At 38.5% G+C, this 23,843-nt stretch overlaps 1 protein-coding gene across 3 annotated transcripts in view; it reads right to left on the bottom strand.

Moving 5' to 3' along the window:
• SLC44A1 (solute carrier family 44 (choline transporter), member 1) overlaps positions 1-23,843 on the bottom strand; it is a 231,977-nt gene that overhangs the window by 68,372 nt on the left and 139,762 nt on the right. For all 3 annotated transcript variants that reach the window (XM_010843534.1, XM_010843533.1, XM_010843532.1), the window contains exons 7-12: positions 22,924-23,013; positions 18,547-18,686; positions 17,872-18,058; positions 16,417-16,582; positions 14,651-14,807; positions 13,836-13,919 (exon numbers count right to left, since the gene is read on the bottom strand). In XM_010843534.1, the coding sequence (XP_010841836.1) occupies positions 13,836-13,919; positions 14,651-14,807; positions 16,417-16,582; positions 17,872-18,058; positions 18,547-18,686; positions 22,924-23,013 (824 nt within the window). The remainder of the gene's footprint in view (positions 1-13,835; positions 13,920-14,650; positions 14,808-16,416; positions 16,583-17,871; positions 18,059-18,546; positions 18,687-22,923; positions 23,014-23,843) is intronic.

Here is a 23,843-nt window from a genome sequence, read left to right as displayed (position 1 = left end):
GTGATGCTTTAAAAGCTACACGCACATATAAAGGCACCAGATTGCTGTGCTGTTATATTGGGAACATCTATTTCCTCCTCCTTGGCACTTTCTTCTGTGCTGTCACTTCTCACAGTTCTAGCAGTAGACAACTCTTTGTTGCTGATTTTATACCTCTCCCTCCTGGGGCAGAACATCAAATCCCGTTTGAGAAAACAATGCTTTCTCATTCTCTTGGAGTCTGAGTGAGGTTGACACTACCTCCAGCTCTGGGGGTAAGCTTTGATCGATGTAAGTCAATCAACATGTTTCACCCACAGTGACTGCTTCAGGAATTGGTACATAAACGAATCAGAGCCAATGAAAGTAAAAGATGTTCCCTTGGGCTTCTGGGAAAAAAAGTTTTCTTTCTCTTCCGTAGGTGCTCTGACAGAGGAGCTCTCTCATGTACCTGGATGTAAGGTGTGAGGATACAAACGACCATGCCTGTCTCGCAAACATAATGGAAGTCGGAGCAGAGAGAGAAACCAGGTACCTGCCCTTGGTGACAATCTTTACATGGTTAGGAACCAGCCAGATTCTGTACTTCTCAGTTACAGAAGCTAATAAATACCTAAGAATCTCTCCCCTTCTTCCCACCCCCACCCCTTTCTCAATCTTGCTCTTGTTGGGGCTAGACTGGGCTGGTTTTTTTTCTCCTGTAGTACTCAGAACCCAGCTGACATATTTTATCCAATCATACCTGCTTCTGTCTCCCCATGTTTTCTTTGACTAATAGTCACTCTGATTTTTTTTTTCTTCTTTTCTACATTACATTCTAGAATAGAACTGACATTTTCTGGAAAATGTGAATAAGTAACATAACATGAAACATGTCTGAGTCTTAAGAAGGGAAAGTATATGGACTTTGTACTGAAAACTTACAGTCCTGAGCAATTTTTGGCTTACTGCTGACTTAAGAAATTGTTGGTGAGCCCAAAATATGAAGTTGCAGGAAAAACGCAGAACACAAAGGCATACTTTACACTGTGTTGTCTGTAACGTTTTAAACACTGAGATCAGAAGAGAGAGTCTTTAATTTATGAGTGTTCCAATTGTACGCTCGTTAGTTATTACGAACTGGGTATGAAGATGAGGTTGGAGTCATCAAAAATTTAATTTGCCATTATATGATTAATTTCATTGGTTAAAAATGCAGAACTTTTCAGGGCCAAAGAGAGACTACTGTACTGAGTAGGTCACTATTTGTGGTTCATAAACTTTATTCGCTATTGGAACAGCAGGAAATAACAGCGTTCTTTGAGAAACACAGTATGATCTTAATACAGGAAATGTCTTCATACAGATTGGCATAGCTTGTATGAGGTAGCCCTCATAGTCAAATAGAGTCCAAAATGCAGTACCTGGGTGCAATCTCAAAAATGACAGAACGAACTTGGTTCGCTTCCAAGGCAAGCCATCCAAGTCTATGCCCCAATCACTAATGCCAAAGAAGATAAAGTTGAATGGTTCTATGAAGACCTACATAGGTTCTCTAGAACTAACACCAAAAAAAGATGTCCTTTTCATCACAGTGGACTGGAATGCAAAAGTAGGAAGTCAAGATATACCTGAAGTAACAGGCAAGTTTGGCCTTGGAGTACAAAATGAAGCAGAGCAAAGGCTAACAGAGTTTTGCCAAGAGAACGCACTGGTCAGAGCAAACACACTGTTCCAACAACACATGAGACAACATGGACATCACCAGTTGGTCAATACTGAAGTCAGATGTATTCTATTCTTTGCAAATGAAGATGAAGCTCTATACAGTCAGCAAAAACAAGACCAGGAGCTGACTGTGGCTCAGATCATGAACTCCTTATTACAAAATTCAGACTTAAATTGAAGAAAGTAGGGAAAACCACCAGGCCATTTAGGTACGACCTAAATCAAATCTGTTATGATTACGCAGTGGAAGTGACAAATAAATTCAAAGGATTAGATCTGATACATATAGATCTGAAGAACTATGGACAGAGGTTCGCAATAATGTTCAGGAGGTGGCGATCAAAACGATCCCCAAAGAAAAAATGCAAGAAGGCAAAGTGGTTATCTGAGGAGGCCTTACAAATAGCTGAGAAAAGAAGAGAAGCAAAGGGCACAGGAGAAAAGGAAAGATATACCCATCTGAATGCAGAGTTCCAAAGAATAGCAAGGAGAGATAAGAAAGCCTTCCTCAGTGATCAATATAAAGAAATAGAGGAAAACTATAGGATGGGAAAGACTAGAGATCGCTTCAAGAAAATTAGAGATATCAAGGGAACTTCTCATGCAAAGATGGGCACAATAAAGGACAGAAATGGTATGGACCTAGCAGAAGCAGAAGATATTAAGAAGAGGTGGCAAGAATACACAGAAGAACTATACAAAAAAGATCTTCAAGACCCAGATAATCACAATGGTGTGATCATTCATCTAGAGCCAGACATCCTGGAGTGCAAAGTCAAGTGGGCCTTAGGAAGCATCACTCCAAACAAAGGTAGTGGAGTCGATGGAATTCCAGCTGAGCTATTTCAAATCCTCAAAGACGATGCTGTTAAGTGTTGCACTCAATTTGGCACCAAATTTGGAAATCTCCACAGCAACCACAGGACTGGAAAAGGTCAGTTTTCATTCCAATCCCAAATGTTCAAAGTACTGTACAACTGCATTCATTTCACTTGTTAGCAAAGTAATGCTGAAAATTCTCCCAGCTAGGCTTCAACACTATGTGAACCGAAAACTTCCAAATGTTCAAGCTGGATTTAGAAAAGGCAGAGGAATCAGAGATCAAATTGCCAACAACCGTTGGCAGAAACAGTCATAGAAAAAGGAAGAGAATTCCAGAAAAACATCTACTTCTGGTTCATTGACTAGGCTAAAGCCTTTGACTGTGTGCATGACAACAAACTGTGGAAAATTCTTAAAGACATGGGAATACTAGACCATCTTACCTACTTCCTGAGAAATCTGTATGCAGGTCAAGAAGCAACAGTTAGAACCAGACATGGAACAATGGACCAGTTACAAATTGGGGAAAGAGTACGTCAAGGCTGTATATTGTCACCCTGCTTATTTAATTTATATGCAGAGTACATCATGAGAAATGCTGGGTTGGATGAAGCAGAAGCTGGAATCAAGACTGCTGGGAGAAATGTCAATAACCTCAGGCATGTAGATGACACCAGCCTTATGGCAGAAAGTGAAGAGGAACTCAAGAGCCTCTGGATGAAGGTGAAAGAGGAGAGTGAAAAGCTGGCTTAAAATTCAACATTCAAAAAACTAAGATCATGGCATCTTTCATGGCAAATAGATGGGGAAACAATGGCAACAGTGACAGACTTTATTTTTTTGGGCTCCAAAATCACTACAGATGGTGACTGTAGCCATGAAATTGAGACGCTTGGTCTTTGGGAGAAAAGCTATGACCAACCTAAATAGCATATTAAAAAGCAGAGACATTACTTTGCCAACAAAGGTCTATCTAGCCAAAGCTATGGTTTCTCCAGTAGTCATTATGGATGTGAGAGTTGGACTATAAAGCAAGCTGAGCACCGAAGACTTGATGGTTTTGAACTGTGGTGTTGGAGAAGACTCTTGCAAGTCCCTTGGACTGCAAAGAGATCAAACCAGCCCATCCTAAAGGAAATCAACCCTGAATATTCATTGGAGGGACTGATGCTGAAGCTGAAACTCCAATACTTTGGCCACCAGATGTGAAGAGCCAACTTATTGGAGAAGACCCTGATGCTGGGAAAAACTGAAGGTAGGAGGAGAAGGGGACGACAGAGGGTGAGATGGTTGGATGGCATCACCGACTCGATGGACATGAGTTTGAGTAAGCTCTGGGAATTGGTGATGGACAGGGAAGCCTGGTGTACTGCAGTCTATGGGGTTGCAAAGAGTTGGACACGACTGAGCGACTGAACTGAACTGAAATTGGAAATGAGCATATGTGGTTTGTGTTTCAAAAAGGCTGAGAAGGTGGGTTCTCTAGACTGTAAGTGAGGTTGGTGTTGATTCTTAACGTTACTCTAGAGGAGGGGCAACAAAGTTTTTTTGGTAAAAGACCAGATAGTGAATATTTTTGGCTTTGTAGACCATATAGTCTCTGCCACAATTGCTCAGTTCTGCCATCATAATGTAAAACAGCCAAAACAGTTTGTAAATTAATGAACATAGCTGTGTTCCAATAAAACTTATGTACTGAAGTACATATTTAGCCCACAGGTAGCAGTTTGAAAACTCTGCCCTAAAATAAATTATTAATGGGGCTTGTTTGGTTGTTTTTATTTGTTTTGTTTTGGGTTTGTTTGTTATTGTAGTTCATTTTTTAGGTGAGTATGGAACTGGTGAGAATTTGGAACTACTCTGGGTTCCTTGAGAATAGATCAGGCTTGGAAAGTTCTGTATCATTTTTTAGCCGACTTACTGTTACATAAGATCAAAAGCACAGTTTATTTTGATGTTATGAGGCTATTCACAAAATGTTTCAAAAGAAGTTTTATAGAAGACTAGGAAATGTGAACCACTGCAGTTAGATAGTTAACTCTTTGGTGCCTGCTGTCTTTTAACTGATAGGAAGCACTGGCCAATGACAGCATAAAGTGGGCAAGCAGCAGATGAGTGGTACCAGGACAACTTAATAGTATGATTTCCTTAAAATATTGTATATATTAACTTTTGAGATAAGAGCTGTGAGCACAAGATAGTAATATATTGTGCTGTTGTTCATTCGCTCAGTCGTGTCTGACTCTTTGGTGACCCCATGGATTGCAGCATGCCAGGCTTCCCTGTCCTGCACTATTTTCTGAAGCTTGTTCAAACTCATGTCCATTGAGTTGGTGATGCCATCCAACCATCTCATCCTCTGTCATCCCCTTCTCCTCCTACCATCAATCTTTCCCAGTATCAGGGACTTTTCTAATAAGTCAGTAGGGTAAAATACCCTACCATATTAACTACACATATACTATCTATGTATGTACACACACACACACACACACACATAATTAATGTTGATGTAAAAAAGCATCATTATAATGCCTAGAATCAAGGATACTGGATAACCCATTTAAAACAACTGGGTGTTGTCTTAAATCTCACCCCTTAAATGAAGACCAACAATGCTTAACTATGTTGTACTCCCCTTTTCAGTTTGAACATAACTTTCCTTGAAAGAAGAGGCAGGACTGAGAGGATCCACATATCTCCAATCTCTCTCTTCTGTTATCATCAGGCCAGCTGAGTCTAAGAGCAGGCCCAATGTTTCCTAACTAAACAACAAAAGTGTTTTTTTGCTGCTCTCATTAATTTTGAGAGCTTCACTTTACTTAAGAATTATTCTTCTTCCTCTGCTGCTTCTTTTCTCCCTCCTCCAACCATCTCCACCCATTTGATCTACTTTTAAAGCAAAAGGCTATTTGTAGACATGAAAGGAGGCAGCAGTGATTTCTTTTCTCCATTCCTTGGTTCCGGGGTTGGATGTGCTCATAGAAATTCAGCCTTCTTGGCAATATTCCTACAGATCTATGCAACTCTTTTATAGTTAACCTAACTGAAAAAAGTAGGTATTTTATAAACTTTTTCCTACTCCCAAGGCAAGAAGATGAGCTGCATGTGATACACAAAGGTCAAGATGATCTCTTTTGGAAGAAAAATGTGCTAAAGATCATAGCAGGCCATTGAAATTTCCCTCTCCTTCTATATCTCTTAGTCTAAAGGATTCACACCAGGGTTCTCAAGAAATTTTGAGTCCTTTGTGGTTAATAAGCATTCTCTGAGCTTTTTGCTGATGACTTAGTTGAGATTTTTAGAGCCCACTCACCTTCTTCCTAGACTGCCTTCCTGACATTCAGCTAAATTGCCCACAGAGAGTCATCAATGATTAACATTTAGCCTGTGCCCAACATCTGCTCAGGCAGGACACAGGCTTAAAGACTCAATTCTTTAAGTCTCACTGGCAGGACTCAATTCTCAGAAGCAACATGAAAGATGATCACCATCCAGAAATCCTTATAAAAGGATGCCTATTAGCCCAAGCGGTCCCTGGTGTGTGTACTTTTGTGTGAAAGGTTATAGTGAAAAAGTACTGGTCCCCAGGCCTGTCTGGCCATAGGTCCCAGAGCACAGATTCTATACTTTCACACCTTCTTTCTTTTCTTCATTTAAGGACCTAGAGATTCTCTTAAAGTTTAAAATCTTAACATAATAACCCACTTAATAGGGCAAGCTAGATAGCGACGGTAGGAAAAGGGGAACAGATGAGTACATCTCTACATGTGGACCATCATACATTAAATAGGGGCAACAGTAATCCAAATGATCCCTTTTGCATTTTGAGTGAGGGATGGAGGAAGCACAAAGTCCGATTGATACCATATATTTCACTCAGTTTGGTTCTAAATACTCCAACTTTTTAAGGGACAGAATTAAAAATATGTTGTAAATCTTAACTTAAATAGACTGCATAAAAATTACCACTTGTCTTAGTTTAAAACAGGAAACAGTTTCAGCAGAAAGCTGCTGTCAGCAATTTATATCAGAAAGCTTGAATATTCTCTGTAACAATTACTTCTCTTTAAGTTGTACAAAAGCATGTATACATTTGACCTTGAACAACACAGGGGTCGGGGTGCCAACTCTTTCGGACAGTTGTCACTTCCCTCTCCTACAGCTCTTAGTCTAAAGGATTCATGCCAGGGTTCTTAAGACGTTCTGAGTCCTTTGTGGCTAATAAGTGTTCTCTGAACTTTCTGCCAACCACTTAGACTAACCTTATAAAAAAAAAAAGTGAAGTCGCTCAGCCATGTCTGACTCTTTGCAACCCCATGGACCGCAACCTACTAGGCTCCTCCATCCATGGGATTTTCCAGGCAAGAATACTGGAGTGGGTTGCCATTTCCTTCTCCAAGACTAACTTTATAGTCTCTGTTATCTATGGTTCTTGCAGCCATGGAGTCAATCACCAGTGGACTCTGTTGTACTAGAGTATGTAGTATTTATTTTTAAAAATTCCCATATAAGTGGACCCCCATAATTTTTTCATCATAAAAAAATGTATTGTTTAATACATTCACATATTAATTTAAAATGTATTGTTTAATAAATTCACATATTAAACAATACACCCACTGGTGGCCAATACCATATATTAATGACCAAAACAAGATAAAAAGGGGTAGCACCCCACTCCCTTGAAAAAGCCCTGCCCCTTCCCTGGATTAATGCACATGCCTCCCACTCCCCATCATTCACCTCACTCCTCCTCCCTTTCGATTAAATCCCTCTTGCCAGGGTGAGAAGTTCATCTCTGATGGACCCACACGATCTAAAGCTGTTGTTCTAGGGTCAACTGTAGGAAGCAGTGTGTAGTCATGGCACGATCCAGGCAAACTTAGATTTGAAACTTCCATTTGAAACACGAAGTAGATCATGTGATCTGCTACAAGGTACCAGACTCAATGTTTTCATGTATAAAATAGAGGAAATGCACCTTCCTTACAGAGTTGGAGAAAGTGATAACATATATAAAGTGCTTAGTGTACTATCAGGGATTTAAGTAGGTGCTCAAAAAAATAACTCCCACTCATACTATGTAGAGAAAAGCTTTATAATCTTAGGGGTTTATCAGCTGGAGAACAGATGCCCTCCAGTGTTAAATGTACTATCTTCAAATAATGTCCAAGTAAACCAAGACCTGAGTAATTCAATGCCCCAAAGAAACAGATTCTAGTTGGAACAATCCTTCTACTTAAAGCGAATTTTATACTGTTCCATTAGATGTACAATTACTTTCCTGTCACATCCAGATAAGCATGTGCAGAAACAAAAAGTGGTTCACGGTTCACTCTGTTTATCTGCAAAACTCTAGCACCTACGCTATATATATTTAATGGCCTATTTTAAAAAATCTAAAGCTCTTTTTATTTAAATTGAAGTATAGTTGATTTACAATACTGTGTTAGTTTCAGGTGTACAGCAAAGTGATTCATATATATATATATATATATATATGTTCTTTTTCAGAGTCTTTTCCCTTTTAGGTTATTACAAAATATCAAGTATAGTTCTCTGTGCTATACAGTAGGTCCTTGTTGCTTACCTATTTTATATATAGTAGTGTGCTTTAACCCCAAACTTCCATTTTCTCTCTCCCCCTCTCTCCCCTTTGGTAACCAAGTTTGTTTTCCATGTCTGTGGGTCTATTTCTGATTTGTATATAAGTTCATTTGTATCATTAAAAATTCACTTATATTTGCTTAAGATTCTACATACAAACAATACTATATAATATTTGCCTTTCTCTGTCTGGCTTACTTCACTTATCATGACAACCTCTAGGTCCATTCATGTTGCTTCAAATGGCATTATTTCATCTTTTTTTTATAGTTGAGAAATGCTCCATTGTGTGTGTGTGTATATGTATACACACACACCACATCTTTATCCGTTCATAAAGCTCTTTTTTGAAGCCAGCTGTATTTTCCACACTGCTTGGCACATAGCTGTGGACTATGGAATTTCATATCGTGTTGCACAATGACTCTGGTCTACCCCACTTCCATGTCAACACTCCTCTCTATTATCCTCTGTATTCTCTACAGCAGTGGCAACCAACTGGTAGCCTATAGACAACTGATGATATGTGGCCCAAAGACTATACAATGTTTGCTCTGGCTCACTCAGAATTATTCTTTCTTTATTAGTTGTAAACATTTTAATAGCAAGAGATAAAATGCAAACATCCAGAATTCTGGCTTCTCTTAGAAAACTGAAGGGTTAGAAACTGTCTATAAATTCTCACATGGCAAAGGTATATCAGAGCTAAGTGGTGACAGCCTTCTTTGGATGGAACATGAGCTCTGCAGGTGACCACTCTCTACTGCTTCCTATAGCTCTGGAGCCTGGCTGCTGCACTCAGTCACGTGAAGGATGTAATGAACCTCAAGTGGCCCTTCAGGGGTTTATGTTGTCCGGTTCCACTCAAGGCTTTTAACTTCAAGTTGCAAGTTTTCTTTTTTTTAAAAAAATGTATGTATCTATCTTGGCTGTGTCGGGTCTTAGTTGCAGCACACGGGATCTTTGCTGTGTCACACGGACGTTTCACTGTAGCGCCCTGAATCTCTAGTTGTGGTGTCCAGGTTCAATAGTTGTGGTGCACAGGATTAGTTGCTCTGCGGAATGTGGGATCTTAGTCCCCCGGGATCCAACCCACCTCCTCTGCACTGCAAAGTAGATTCTTAATCACTGGACTGCCAGGGAGATACCTCAGGTTGGACGTTGGCATACAGGAGGAAAATGATGCAAAGTGACATTAACCGACTCATTGTTAACCATTTCCAAAGAGTATTACAAAAACCCAAACTCCAAATGAGACACTCTGCATGTGAAATGTGAGCCACAGTGCCTGGCACATGATAAGTGCTCAGGAAATGATAGCTGGCATTGTAATTGGTATTATTATTTCACTGTACTCCATTGAATAAAGATAACCTCAGAGAATAGACAGGTGATTATATAAGAAGTTTTTGAAAAATAAGAATGCAAGAGACTTGCCCCACAGGACATCTGAGATATATAATGAAGCTATAATAAATATTCCAGTACTATATTCATGTAACTTATATAATACTGCACATCAACTATATTTCAAAAAAAATTAAAAACAAATAAACACAAAAACCCAAACCAAACCAAACAAAAACTCAGTACTGGTAGAAGAATAGACAAATCAATGGTATAGAAAAAAAAGCCCAAAGATAGACTTAAGTACAATATATAAGAATTTAATACGTGATTGAATTGACATTTCACTGCAGAAGAAAGGATAGATTAATCATTAATTGGTCCTGGAACAATGGATTGAATCCCAGATAAACTTTTTTCAAAGAAGGGAAACCTCTAAAGGACTACAAGAAAAAAAGGTAGAATAATTATTTGATATTCGAGTGGGAAAAACTTTTCTAAGTAGAAAAGCCAAGAGAGAAACCACAAAGGAAAAGTTAAACAGACTTGACAAGAGAAAATAAAAATTCAGTTCAGTTCAGTTCAGCTGCTCAGTCGTGTCCGACTCTTTGCGACCTCATGAACTGCAGCACTCCAGGCCTCCCTGTCCATCACCAACTCCCGGAGTCCACCCAAACCCATGTCCACTGTGTCGGTGATAAAAATTGATGTACATTATAAAAATATAAAAGAAGTTAACTGTGGGCATTACTACAGAATAAGATTCTCCACTCACTGAAGACTTGCTGTGTCTAAGCCCATGCTCAGAGCACCGCAGACTCTCTTCATACTCATGGTAATAGGCAATGTAAACACTACTGTTAGCCCTACTTTACATATGAGGTTCAGAGCTTATCAGACATTAATTGAAGTAAAACACTGCAAACTTATTCTCAAAGCTATTATTAAGTATATTAATGAAAGTGTTAAGTAGTTAGTCAGACACAAGTGGGTCCCTGCTCCATCCTGGATGGGGCCATCTTTCCCTCTCTGACCCGGACACTGGTGATCAGAACATGCCCAGAGATCCTCCCTTAATTGTGGTCAAGACAGTTAAATTTCCAGACTTATCAGGCCTAAATAAGATAAAGCCTTCCATCACATGTTGGCGCAGGCACACCAAGCCCTAAAACCCTAAAAGGTGACTCAGTGTAACCTGGGGTTCATTATTCTGTATTTGTAATAAACTAGTATTGCAGGTTTGTCCCAGTTCCCCACCCACTCGCCCTGCCCCTGCATGGGTTTTGCTTGGGTGCTTGTGGGTAAGTGCTTGCACACAAGGAGAAAAGTTATATAACCTAAAACTGACAATCAACATGTCAAATGATGCAGGACATAGGGAGGGACTTGCCACTACTTTGAAAAACTAACCCTATCCCCAGCTGGAGGGCTGCTTCTAGTTTCCACACAGCTCACTCTCCTTTTCTCTCTTGGGAGTGTACTTTCGCTTTGCTTAATAAAACTTCTGCTGCTTAAAAGTGTTCTATATCTTTTGATTGAATTCTTTCCTTCGGGAGGTCAAGGACTAAGTTGCCATTTTGCTGGTAACAAAAGTGTTATGTTAGACGGTGAGATCATGGGTGATGTTTTTTTCTTGTTTTGGTTTTCCAAACTCTTCAGTATTTTATAGTACATTTACTGTCAGAGAAAAGACACATTATAGAACTACCTTTTGAATTCTTTGTCACAGCTCTGTTATCTTAGAGTAAAACACAGCGAGTTCTTTATAAATAAATAAAATGGGGTAGGGAAAGAGTGATAATAACACTTACTAGGTGTCTACCAAAAGCTAGACACCGTAAGAGTTGACTTATCTGCATTATATTTCATCCTAACCTAAAGCCTATGAGGACAGGTATATTTTTTCCACTTACTGAAGAAGGAAACTGAGACTCAGAGGTTTCACCGAGCTTGCTAGGGAAGGAAACACATCTTCAACATCTGGGCTCTTTCTACTGTGGCTTCACACCTGTAGCAGAGCACTAAGGTTATACCTGCTGACTGCATGTGATAGTATTTAAGTGTCTTTTCTTACATTAGCAGATCATACACTTATACCCTGCTTTCTCAAATTTTAGAAAAGTCTCCGGAGCTCATCGATTCAGTACCACCATGATCCCCATCATGTTAAGTACTTCAAACAGATGGGTGCCCATCCTGCTCTGAAATATTTCACAGGAACAAGGGTTAAAAAATTCCACTGGCAACTGGTACTTATGCTTAAAATTAATCTGTCATGGCAAGAAGTATTCTAATATTTTTAATATGTTGACCTCATCTCAACATTTCTATGAAAACAAGAGACATGACGCTCCAGTGGTAACCAGTCTCCACATTGGAATACTTCATATTCCAAGTATGAGTTTAGAATCACTCTCCCTAAACCTTCACTCCCATAATTGGTTTGCTACCATGTCAATGCTTTCCTTGAATCTTCAAGCATCATGCCTACCTCTTGAAGATGCAAAATGCACAAAACTTGTACAAGAAACACCAACTTGTAGTTTGGATATACATCACAGGACTATTAGGACTAACTTGCTGACTACTGTTTAGCTTGGAATGAGCTGAAAACTTTATATATGTTTTCACCTGGTTACCATCTTGATATCATGTGATTTGTTTCCTTCCTTCAGCACTTCTCCTTTTTGAGGTCCTTACAGTTTCACATCATTCTCTTAATCTTTTTTAGTCCAAATATTTGGTGACTAATCATTCATTCAAAAAACATTTAAAGACCACCTATTGTATACTAGGCACTATGGCAGTTCCTGCAGAGACAAAAATAAGATCCTGTCTTTAAGGAGCTAAAAATCTAAAGGAGGAGAAGAAGTAAACAGACAACTCTCATACAGCGCTCCTAGTGTTTTCACAGAGGTATGAACTGATATCGTGCACTGTCAGAGGAGGAGCTGCGGTAATGAGGGAAAGTTTCTTGGAGGTGGTGCTCAGGAAGAATCATTAAAGACCAATAGGAGCTAGTAAGACATTGGAAGGAAGTTATTTTCTGCACATTTTGGAAACTGTGAGAGCAAAAGGTGCCTGTGGGAAGCGAAAACAGACAGCTGAGGTTAGCACATCTCTCTGAATATAAGCTATTTAGTGACGGATACAAAATGTAATGATGATTATCGTTACTGCATCCATCAACTTTTTTGATGAAGATGACTTGTTCCAAAACCAAATTTAAAAAAACATAATTTTGCAGAATGTTGTGGCTGTTACTAATTATTTTAATAATGACCTTCCCAATACTTTACATCCGAAGAGTATTATGAACCACAGGAATGTATTTTGCTAATGAAATGTGAAATCTACTTCTTCACATTAATCATAGAACTCCAATAAAGCAGACTCCAGGCATGCTCAACACCATCACCACAGGACTCTCTCCATTTGACTACGTGTGAGTGAATGGACAGTGCAATGCTACTCTTCAATCACTTAAAGGTTAATGGTGAGGAAGTCAATTTTTATCTTTGGTCTATTAGATAAGGGCATCAGTACATTAGAATTGATTTTTAGGGGCTGGAGAAAAGTGGTTAAGAAAAACAACTCAAGATGAAAAGAGTGTTTCACAGTGAGAGTCCTACATGCTCAGATACAGAAAGACAGAGGACCAAGCCACTCCTCTGTGAACTGTTACTCCATAAGTATCAATCTCTCCATTTGACCTTAGGAATAGCACTTTCATTGCTAGTATTTTCCAGGCCAGTACCACAGTCTTCAGCAGCTGGATAAAGCAAAAACAAAAAAACCCCACGGCATGTTAATTTTGAACAATAGTAAACAGTTGCAAAAAAGGAGTAAGTGTCACAACAACTTTTCACTAAAGCTTTCAAACAACATTAAATGAATTAAAGAAGAATGGCTAGGGTAGACACGATTCTCAGGGAAAATCAAAGATAAAATGTGAATTAAGGGATAAAAGATAAATGATTTTCCTGAAAGATGGACTCTAAGGAAATTTATCCATGTATTACAATTAATTTCGCTCAGTTGTGTTCAACTCTTTGTGACCCCATGGACTATACAGTCCATGGAATTCTCCAGGCCAGAATACTGGAGTGGGTAGCCTATCCCTTCTCCAGGGGATCTTCCTGACCCAGGAATTAAACTGGGGTCTCCTGCAATAATAAGCTTTGGGAAGAATATATATTATGTTTCAAAATAAGAATATGATTAAAATAGTTATACTTGATCAAGGCACAATGTACAACACCATGAGAAAAAAACATTTTTCAATTAAACTCAAAAACTTTATCTTGAAAGAAGAAACAATGAACCTGTCTTTGAAAGTGAGTGTTAGATGTATTTTTAAAATCTTTTACCTGATTTAAATAATTTAGGCACTTTTCAAGACACCAAAGGCAACAAATGCAAGATTTCAGCACACATCGAGCACAAGCATTTTCCTGGAAAGAATGAATAATGAAAATAATTAAAGACCAAAGAATCAAATCATACCAGGTAGCATATTATAAATTTTAGAAAAGTAAAAATTAAGAAAAATCACAACCCATGCTTTAAAGCCTCCATACTCATCCTTTTTTCCCTCAAAATGCAATGGTTGAATTATTTTTAGTCAGTTCAATTCAACATTTACTTAGTACCTATTGCATATAAGATAGAGTATATAAGACCAACAAAGAAGTTAAAAGCATTAAACGTAACAAAGGTTAGAGTAAGAATGATACGATCCTAGTGCCATGAAAGTGGAGAAGAGAGAGAGAAGATGCCACTTGGGAGGTTAGAGGACTCAGGGGAGGTTTCTAGGAAGAGGGGGCATTTGAGCTAAGCTATGCAGAAATGCGACATGACTGAAGCGACTTAGCAGCAGCAGCAGCATGCAGAAATGCATGTTGTTTCCGCAGTTAAGGACAGGAAGGAGGGTTCCAAGGAGGAAACTGTGAATTCACACAGAGGAATAGAAGCACAGGATATTTGGGGAAACCTGTGATTAGATAAATTTTGCCACAGCATATGAGTACGAGAGTGGGAGATAAGGAGACCGAATTAGATTCCACTTGGCAAGGACATGGAAGAAAACATCACACTTGGACTTAATATCATTGGGAATTTTGCTACATGCAGAACTGAGATCTGGAATGTGCCCACACAAAGTCCAGAAAAGGTTTTTCCTTACCTTTCCTTTGAGCTGACTGTGAATGTACATAAGGATCATCCGTGGAATTTTGACTAACGTGATAATGAAAGAACCTTTTGCCACAGTACCAAGGTGATAACGAATAAGGCGATTCACTGATGCCAGAATCGGTGTAAATGGCAAATTCCTTTTATCCCTGTTTAAAAAATGACCAAAAAGACAATTAAAGGCTTGACCAGGATAGAAACACAGAAAAGATTTAGTTCAAAAAAGTGAAAAATTAATTCATTTTCCTTATTCTAGTTCTATGGCAAAATAGCAAAGTAACTACAAGTGTTTCAGATGTATCATGTAAAATTAACGCTTCATTTCTTTATGGTAGTTTCATGGGGTTCTTATGCTCTAATACTTTAAGTTAAATAAAACTGCTTTGAAAGCTCTTACTAGTAAATAGTTATGGCGGTATTTACATAATCAGATAATGGAACGTAGAAAGATGTTAGACTTGGCACTTCATTTTAATGGAAAACTGTCAGGCCTACAGTAGTGCATAGTTAGCTCTGAAATTAGGAAAGGAAGTCACAACACCTTTTCTGATCCATACAAATTAAAGACTTGTTAACCTGTGCTAGATCCTTATATAAGCAAAAATACTGGGTTGACCAAAAAGTTCACTCAGCTTTTTCCATACCATCTTATGTGGAAAAACCCAAAAGAACTTCTTGGCTAACCCAATACCTAAGACACTAACTAGATTTATTTTTCTGATAAATGTAATTTAAGTGTAGCATGACCTGCTATTCTAATTAATGTTTAAGAAAGTTACAGGAGAGAATAAAGAATAAAATAATCACCTCCCATTTTCCTACCTCACAGAATTATCAACTACACATTTTGTCATATTGAGTTCCACTTACTTCTTAAAGAAATTAAACTCTTAACAGCCTCAGTTCTACTTCCTACAGGCATAATTACTTAGATTATCTTAAGTTTTCTTTTCTTTTTTCTTGCTTTTTTAAAAAAATTGACGTATAATCGACCTACAATACTATGTTAGTTCTGCATATATAACATAGTGATTCACTATTTCTACACATTACAAATGATCACCACAATAAGTCTAGTTGTCATCTGTCACCATACAAAATGATCACAATATTATTGCCCATATTCCCCATGTGAGACTTTTCATCCCCATCATCATTCATTTTTTTTTGTAACTAGAAGTTTGTACCTTTTAATCTCCTTCACCTATTTCACTCACAGCCTCGACCCCTCCTCTGGCAGTCACTTGATTTTTCTCTGTATCTATGAGGCTTCCCTGATAGCTCAGTTGGTAAAGAATCCGCCTACAATGCAGAAGACCCCAGTTCGATTCCTGGGTCAGGAAGATCTGCTGGAGAAGGGATAGGCTACCCATTCCAGTATTCTTGCACTTCCCTTGTGGCTTAGCTGGTAAAGAATCCACCTGCAATGCAGGAGACCTGGGTTTGATCCCTGGGTTGGGATGATCCCCTGGAGAAGGGAAAGGCTACCTACTCCAGTATTCTGGCCTGGAGAATTCCATGGACTGTATAGTCTATGAGGTTGCAAAGAGTCAGACACAACTGAGTGACTTTCATTTGAGTCTATTTCACATGAGTCTATTTGTTATGTTTATTTGTTTTGTTTTTTAGATTCCACATGTAAGTGAAATCATACAGGTATCTGACATTCTCTGCCTGACTTACTTCACTTAGCATAATACCCTCTAGGTCCATCCATGTTGTTACAACTTAAGTTTTCTGACAAGTATAAATCCTCACCTAGTAAAATAGTAGGTCACCACAGCTCCTGCCACAGTCATCTGCTGACAGGCTAAAATAAATTCACTGATCCAAATCAGGCCCACCACATGGTACCACCACATGTACTGCAGAGGCCCTGACATTTTGAACTCCACAAAGCCTTGTTCATTCTGAACAGCACTACCTAGGAAAATATCAAAGAAGGAAAGAAGAAGCACATAAGGTATAAACCAAAAAACATGGCTATTAAATCTAGGAGATTAAGCTAATTTCCAACAATATATCCCTACCCCCAAACCATTGGCATTATGATCACAGTGTTTATTTCATTAAGGGACAAAAATAATTATCACTTCAAAAGTTGTGTAGCAGAACACTGTAAAATCAAGCATTATGTTTTCCTCAAAGAACATATATAGCTTTTAAAAGTTGCTCTGTTTAAATATAATTCTTACCACATTATCAGTTATTTAGTTTAGTTATGAATTTTCCAACACTTCAGTTTTCTTAAAGAGCTATTACTTGTCCAATAATTACAGATATAAAATTAGCAAAGTACAGAAATTAATATTATTTTCAATTGGTGGTGTGTTGAATGACCAGAGAAGTTACATATACGCTTATTATCCTTATACCACTCTTCACAATTAATTCCATTTAGACATACATAACTTTTGATATTAAGTATGGCTACAAGTAAGTCCGAGCATCTAACTATGAACTGTATCACCACTAGCTCTATATAGATTCAGGTTATTTCCAAACCAGAAAACCCCAAGGAGGCAGGTTGATCTTTGGCTATCACTGGAGTTTGAGGCAACTCCAGAGGAGCACTAATGCATTCATTAGTTCATCTCAGAATGAATCTAAATGTCTGAGTCAGGACAGGAGCTTACTTCAAATCCACAACCATCTCAAAACTGGATATGATTTCGGTCCCTACCTGGTTTAGACTCACTTTGCTGGGAAGATCTAAATATCATGAATGGGGAATGCGTTATTTTTTTTTTTAACTTTCCTTTTTATATTGGGGTATAGCAGATTAACAATGTTGTGATAGTTTCAGGTAAACAGTGAAAGGACTCATCCATCCATACTCATGCATCCGTTCCCCACCAAACTCTCCTCCCCTCCAGGCTGTCATATAACATATCCCTGTGCTATATAGTAGGTCCTTGTTGGTTATCCATTTTAAATATAGCAGTGTGCATGTGTCCATCCCAAACTCCCAAACTATCCCTTCCCCACATTCTCACCCCTGGCAACCATTAGTTAGTTCTCTAAGTCTATTTCTGCTAAGTTCCTCTGTAAAAAGGTAATGTGTTATTAAAGAGCCATAACCTCTATTATTTCTGATGGCTTATCAGACCTTAGTCCATAAGTGTCTTAAGAACTATATTTCTCTGATGTTTTAAAATATTTTAATGCAAATCAGTTTCATCGCTAAAAGAAAGCAGCAACATGTCTTCTTACCGGCTGTACCAAGAAAGAGAAGTGTCATGATCCAGTACACCCAAAACAGGACAAGAGCAAAGAAAGTCCAGAAGGGCTGGAAGACTAGCAGCGGCAAGTGAATGAAGACCTTGCCAGCCACATGGAACAAGGCAATGGTGAGAGCAACCCGCTTGCGCATCACCAGCATGACCAGGAACAAGATAACCTGTATGGAGTAATTTTACTGTAATTAGTATAATAATTATACTAGTGAAGCTCACCTATATTTTTGGAATAATGTTGTTAAAAAGTTTAAAAGGAAAAAAGTGGGAAAATAATTCATGAAAAACAGAACAACATGAGATGGCTTATTTCTTAATATACTTTTCTATAATAAAGAGAACTGTTTTTTAAAAATAGTTACATTATTTCATGACAGTAAGATATATGTTCTTACTAGAAAATGATAATTAATATTCTAGGTGAAAATTCCCTCTCAAAAAGCAGGCAGTGCAGAACAAAATGTCGCATCAAATAGCACCCATCAATTAGGGAAGCCTCTGAAGACTTCTGAGGAGGTCATACCCCATGGGACAGAGATTAACCTAACAGTGATCAAGGGTAGGCTTGCAATAGCTAGGGGTAAGTTTCTGCTTCATTAATGGTCTATAAATAAAACATAAACCTGAAGGACACACCGAGGCCTGTACTCACCGTGAAGACTGTTGCTGAAATGGCATAGATGAGGAGGGCCCGAAGATTGGCCTCAGCTACCTGAGGCTGATCAGGAATAACCGTTTCTTTGGGAGACTTTCTTTGCTTTGCATACAGCCACCAGAGTACACCTGTGCCAGCTGGAAACAGGAAACAATTTTGCAACAATCAGCACAAGAAAATGTGTAACATAAATCCTCAATTTTGTAGACCCTTCCTATACCTCACCATGGACTAACAGCAACAATCCATTTGGCTAGGAGGTGTGTGGCTGTCACTTTTTGCCAGCAAAGGGGGACTCCAATGACTCCACTATCATCTTCCACATTACGCACTTACAAATCTTTAACTGTATCAAATGAACTTCCTTTTACTATATTATCAATTCTGAAGCTGAGAGAGAGCCCAGCAAGGATAGATACCCTTGAGAGGCACTGGTTACTGAAGAGAGCCTCAGCACCTGTTTAAGCTAGGGAGTGTGTGGAAAGCAAGTAAAGGGCATAGAAATCAGCAATGAAGGGACTTCCCCAGTGATCCAGTGGTTAAGAGTCCACACTTCTAAGGCAGGGAGCATGGGTTAGATCCCTGGTTGGGCAACTAAGATCCCACATGTCATGCAGTTTTGTGACCAAAAAAAAAAAAAGAACTAAAGTTAAAAAAAAAAAAAATCAGCAATGAAGCTGAGGAAGGCAAAGATCTTCTCTGTTGTACAATAACCCCAGTGCCTAGTGATGACACACTCACATAGTTGATAAAATATTCATACTATGAATAAATGAAGATCAAATGATAGGTAGGAACAAAGGAAGTCTTTGACAGTTTGATAGCAGTGGGCACTAGAAATGGGACATTTTATCTCTATCACTTGCTCAGAGATTCTAGATTGAAGAGGGAGGCATAACTGCCTCCAAATAAGAGAGCTGCATCAGACACTTTCATTCAATTCATTCGGTATATTTTGAGTGCCCACAGCATCTACTGTTCTAGGGGTTAAGGCCTGCATGCATGCATACTCAGTCATGTCTGACTCTTTTGTGACTCCATAGGCTGTAGCCTGCCAGGCTCCTCTGTCCATGGGATTTCCCAAGCAAGAATATCGGAATGGGTTGTCATTTCCTACTCCAGGGGATCTTCCTGACCTAGGGATCGAACCCATGTCTCTGGTGTCTCCTGCATTGGCAGGTAGACTCTACCAACTTTGCCACCTGGGAAAACACCCAGGAGTTGAGGACAGAGGACAGAGCAGTAAAAAACCAAGCCCCCAATATCACCTCTTCTGGAGCTTATATAGTTTTGGGGGAACAAAAAAAATAAGGAAACAATCAAAACCACAGTATATTAAACCTAAAAAAAAAGCTGCTTAGTAAGAGGGATAGAAGTGTTAGTGTTGGGAAAGCAGTACAATTTTATATACGATGGGTAACTAAGCCCTCTCTGGGGTGAGATGGTATCTGAGCAAAAGAATCAAAGACAGGGAGAAAACAAATCTATGAAACTAAGGAAAGAGTGTTCCAGACAAGAAGGAATAGCAAGTTCTAAAATGCTGAGATGGGGCCACACCTAGAGGAGAGAAAGTAAGAGGCCATTATAGCCACAGCAATGAGCAACGGAAAAAGTGATAACAGATGTGGGTAGAGCAGGAGCTGGCTTCCAGATCATACTGTAAGGCCTTGTAGGCTGTGGTAAGGAAATGGGAGGTTCAGAGTAGAGGCATGTATATATCGAGGTGGACAAGAGAAATGCCTGAGAGAGAAGCACTGGGCTAAGATCTTTGCAAATCAACTCAATCCATCTGCACTCAAGTCAAGAGTGAATAACGTCAAAGGGAAATTCCTTAGTATTTGTAAGCAAATACTAAGCATGAATTTTCCTTGTACTGAAGATGAGTAAGCAAAACAACTGAGTCTATGGAAAATGTTTCTGAGAAAGGGAGATGCTACTTCCATTTTGGAATCTTGAAGGTACAAGAAAATTGCCTGGAAAACTATTTAATATCCTCAAAAACAGGAATAAAATACATTCTCGCTAAACAGAAAAAGTTGAGAGAAAGGCTGAAGTTACAGGAAAATATATAGAATATATATATATATATATATAACATCTATATCTATATATATATATATAGATGTTACGATGTTAAGGACATTGTTCACAACATCCACAGTAGATATCATTTATTAATCATTTAAACTTGTGCCAGGAATTAGCACAAATAGATGTAACTACATTTAATTACAATGCTATTAAGTGGGTATTATCAGTGCCACTTTACAAATGATGAAATTGAAAATTTAGGGAAGTTTAATAGCATGCCAAATGCCACATATCTGGTAAGTGGGAGAGCTAGGATTCAAGCTAGAGCTAGTCCATCACTAACTCAATGGACATGAGTTTGAGCAAACTCCAGGAGATGGTGAAGGACAGGGAAGCCTGGCATGCTGCAGTCCATGGGGTTGCAAAGAGTCTGACACAACTGAGCAACTGAACAACAGATAGGATTCAAATCTACTTTTATTCTAAAAGCTATGATGCTAAAGCTGAAACTCCAGTACTTTGGCCACCTCATGCGAAGAGTTGACTCATTGGAAAAGACTCTGATGCTGGGAGGGATTGGGGGCAGGAGGAGAAGGGGACGACAGAGGATGAGATGGGTGGATGGCATCACTGACTCGATGGACGTGAGTCTGAGTGAACTCCGGGAGCTGGTGATGGACAGGGAGGCCTGGCGTGCTGCGATTCATGGGGTCACAAAGAGTCGGACACGACTAAGTGACTGATCTGATTCATCTGTTATGAACTGAATGCTTATGTCTCCCCAAAATCCATCTACTGAATCCTAATCCTCACTGTGTTGGTATTTGGAGGTGGGGCCTTTAGAAGATGAAGGGGTCATAAGAGTGGAGCCCTCATGAATAGGATTAGTGCCCTTTTTGTAAAAGAGACCTCAGGGAACTCCTATCCCTCTTCTGCCATGTGAGGACAGCCATCAGATGGCTGGAAACAGGAAGTCAGCCTTCAGATGCCAAATCTGCTGGTACCCTGATCTTGTACGCTCCAACCTCAACAACTTTGAGAAATAAATGTTTGTGGTTTATAGGGTTATGGTGCTTTGCTACAACAGTCCAATCTGACTAAGACATCATCTAGCACCCAATTAGATTTGAAGGCTACAAACTGAAATGAAAAGTATGATGGTTGAGAGAAGGAAGAACTACAAATTAGATGAAACTGGAATAACAAAATTAAGTAATCAAGTACAGAAGTGATACTGAGGAATATAGCAGATAAACTTGAAGAGTTCTTCCTGAATGTAAAGAAAATGACAAAAGGACTAAAAATGCTAATTTGGTAGATGACTGGGGAATAACAAGAATCTTCAGTCAAAAACCACTAGAATAGAAACAATAATCAAGCACAGAAATAAAGAAAACTTTTCAAAGTTAAAAAAGATCCTCCCAAAAGAGATCATAGGCAAACTTAGTTAAGATTCTGAACTAGACAAAGATTGTAAGTTGTAAGTTAAAAATTACATAAATATCTGGTAAGTAAGGTAGGTTATGGACAAAGGAACAAACTTAGACTGATATCAAAGTTCTCTGAAATAAAGTATAGATATAAAGCAACATAGTGTATCTCAAGAATTTTATATGCAACAATTTTACATTCACATGTGATGACAAAGGCAATCTTAGATAACCAAGAATTCAGAATATATACAACCCACAAGTCCTTCATGAATAAATTACTGAACTCAGATTATAGTCAAAACAAATATGAACTGAAATTAAGAACTCAAGAACGGACTTTTATAAAAATAGGAGCAGAATAACTGAATCACTCTGCTGTACACCCGAAACCAACACAACATTGTAAATCGACTATACTGTAATAAAAAATAAAAACAGGACCAGCAGTTATCACTAAAACCTAGTAAGGAGAATCTTAAGGCAAAGGTAAGCAAAAGTCTTTAAAAAAAAATACAACAAATAATATTTTAACTTTAATAATAACCTGAACATGAACACTCAAATTATTTAATAAGAGCCAAAAAGTACAAATGGGCAGAAAGAAATAGAATTAGAAAGGTAGAAAAGTTTATGCTAAATTTAAAGGGAGAAGGACTCAACAAATACTGCTTCCTTTCAGCCTTTAAAAACCATAGAATTCTAGATTGAAGAATATTTTCTGAAAATATATAGGTTACCAACTGCAGAACTAAAAATAAAATGTATACTATCCAAAGCAAGGGTGAAAATAACCAGAGAAAACATAATTCATACAGCAAAGAAAGATAGGGAAAACAAAATAAGGAAGCATAAATGTAAGGAAAACATAAAACAGATGACATCAGGGGTGACAAAGGAAAAAGTAGCTTACCAAGTGAACCCAGGATGAGCAGAAATGTTAAGATCCACACAAGTATTCTTGATATATACCTGATTATCACCATCAAAATCATGGACAGAACTGTAGGGAAGATAAAGGACACACAGAATATCATTTGAAAACATTAGAAAATATAAAGAGAAACTCTTTCAATTGTTTTCTCCTAGGGAAAATAATTTGTTGCTATTGACAAGTTCACGACCCCAGTTTTGGTAAGAATGGAAACTGGCTGCTTTTGTACCTTGACTTGAGTACTTGTATCACTTGAACAGCATCACTTAAAGCCAAAAGCCCCTAACTGTGGGTTTATAAACGACAGAACAGAATACATGCAAATGCATATGGTGACTCAAAGACAGCACGGCACTGTTGTGGACTCACCACGGGAAGAGACCAGAACTCGCATGCAAACAGATGACAACACACAAAGTGTAGAGAATGACATGCCATGTTCGTGACCAGAAAATTACCAAATATAGACAGAGATCGGTTAAATTAAATGCTACACTTCCTTGTGTCATCTATGCGTTTCAGCAGGACCAACTTCTCGGATGTTTGTTTTGGCCAACAAGTCAGATGGTATATTATCTTTTTCTAGTTTTTTCTCCTCTAAAACTCCAAGATACGGTCTGACTCTATAGAATAATATCCTGAAAACTACTGAAGTCAAAATTCCTGACCTTACTTCTCAACTCGGGTCAGGAGTCTTGATTGAGAAGCTCTTCAAAAAGGAGCAAAGCTTAGCTGAGTTATTTAGCCAACTCCTATACCCACCCCAATGTGACAAAATCTTGAGTGAAAAAATCTCAAAACAAAAAACTGAGAGGATTTAACCCTTGTGTAGGGAAATTCACTTCTGAAATCATAATTTGTTTATCTCTAATTACTTAAAGTCTTGTTTCACAAAAGAA

This window comes from Bison bison, unplaced genomic scaffold (genome assembly GCF_000754665.1).
Source record: "Bison bison bison isolate TAMUID 2011002044 unplaced genomic scaffold, Bison_UMD1.0 scf7180017864183, whole genome shotgun sequence".
Lineage (NCBI taxonomy): Eukaryota > Metazoa > Chordata > Mammalia > Artiodactyla > Bovidae > Bison > Bison bison.
Note: the sequence above shows the minus strand (reverse complement) of the source record. Positions and strands in the feature narration are given on the sequence as shown.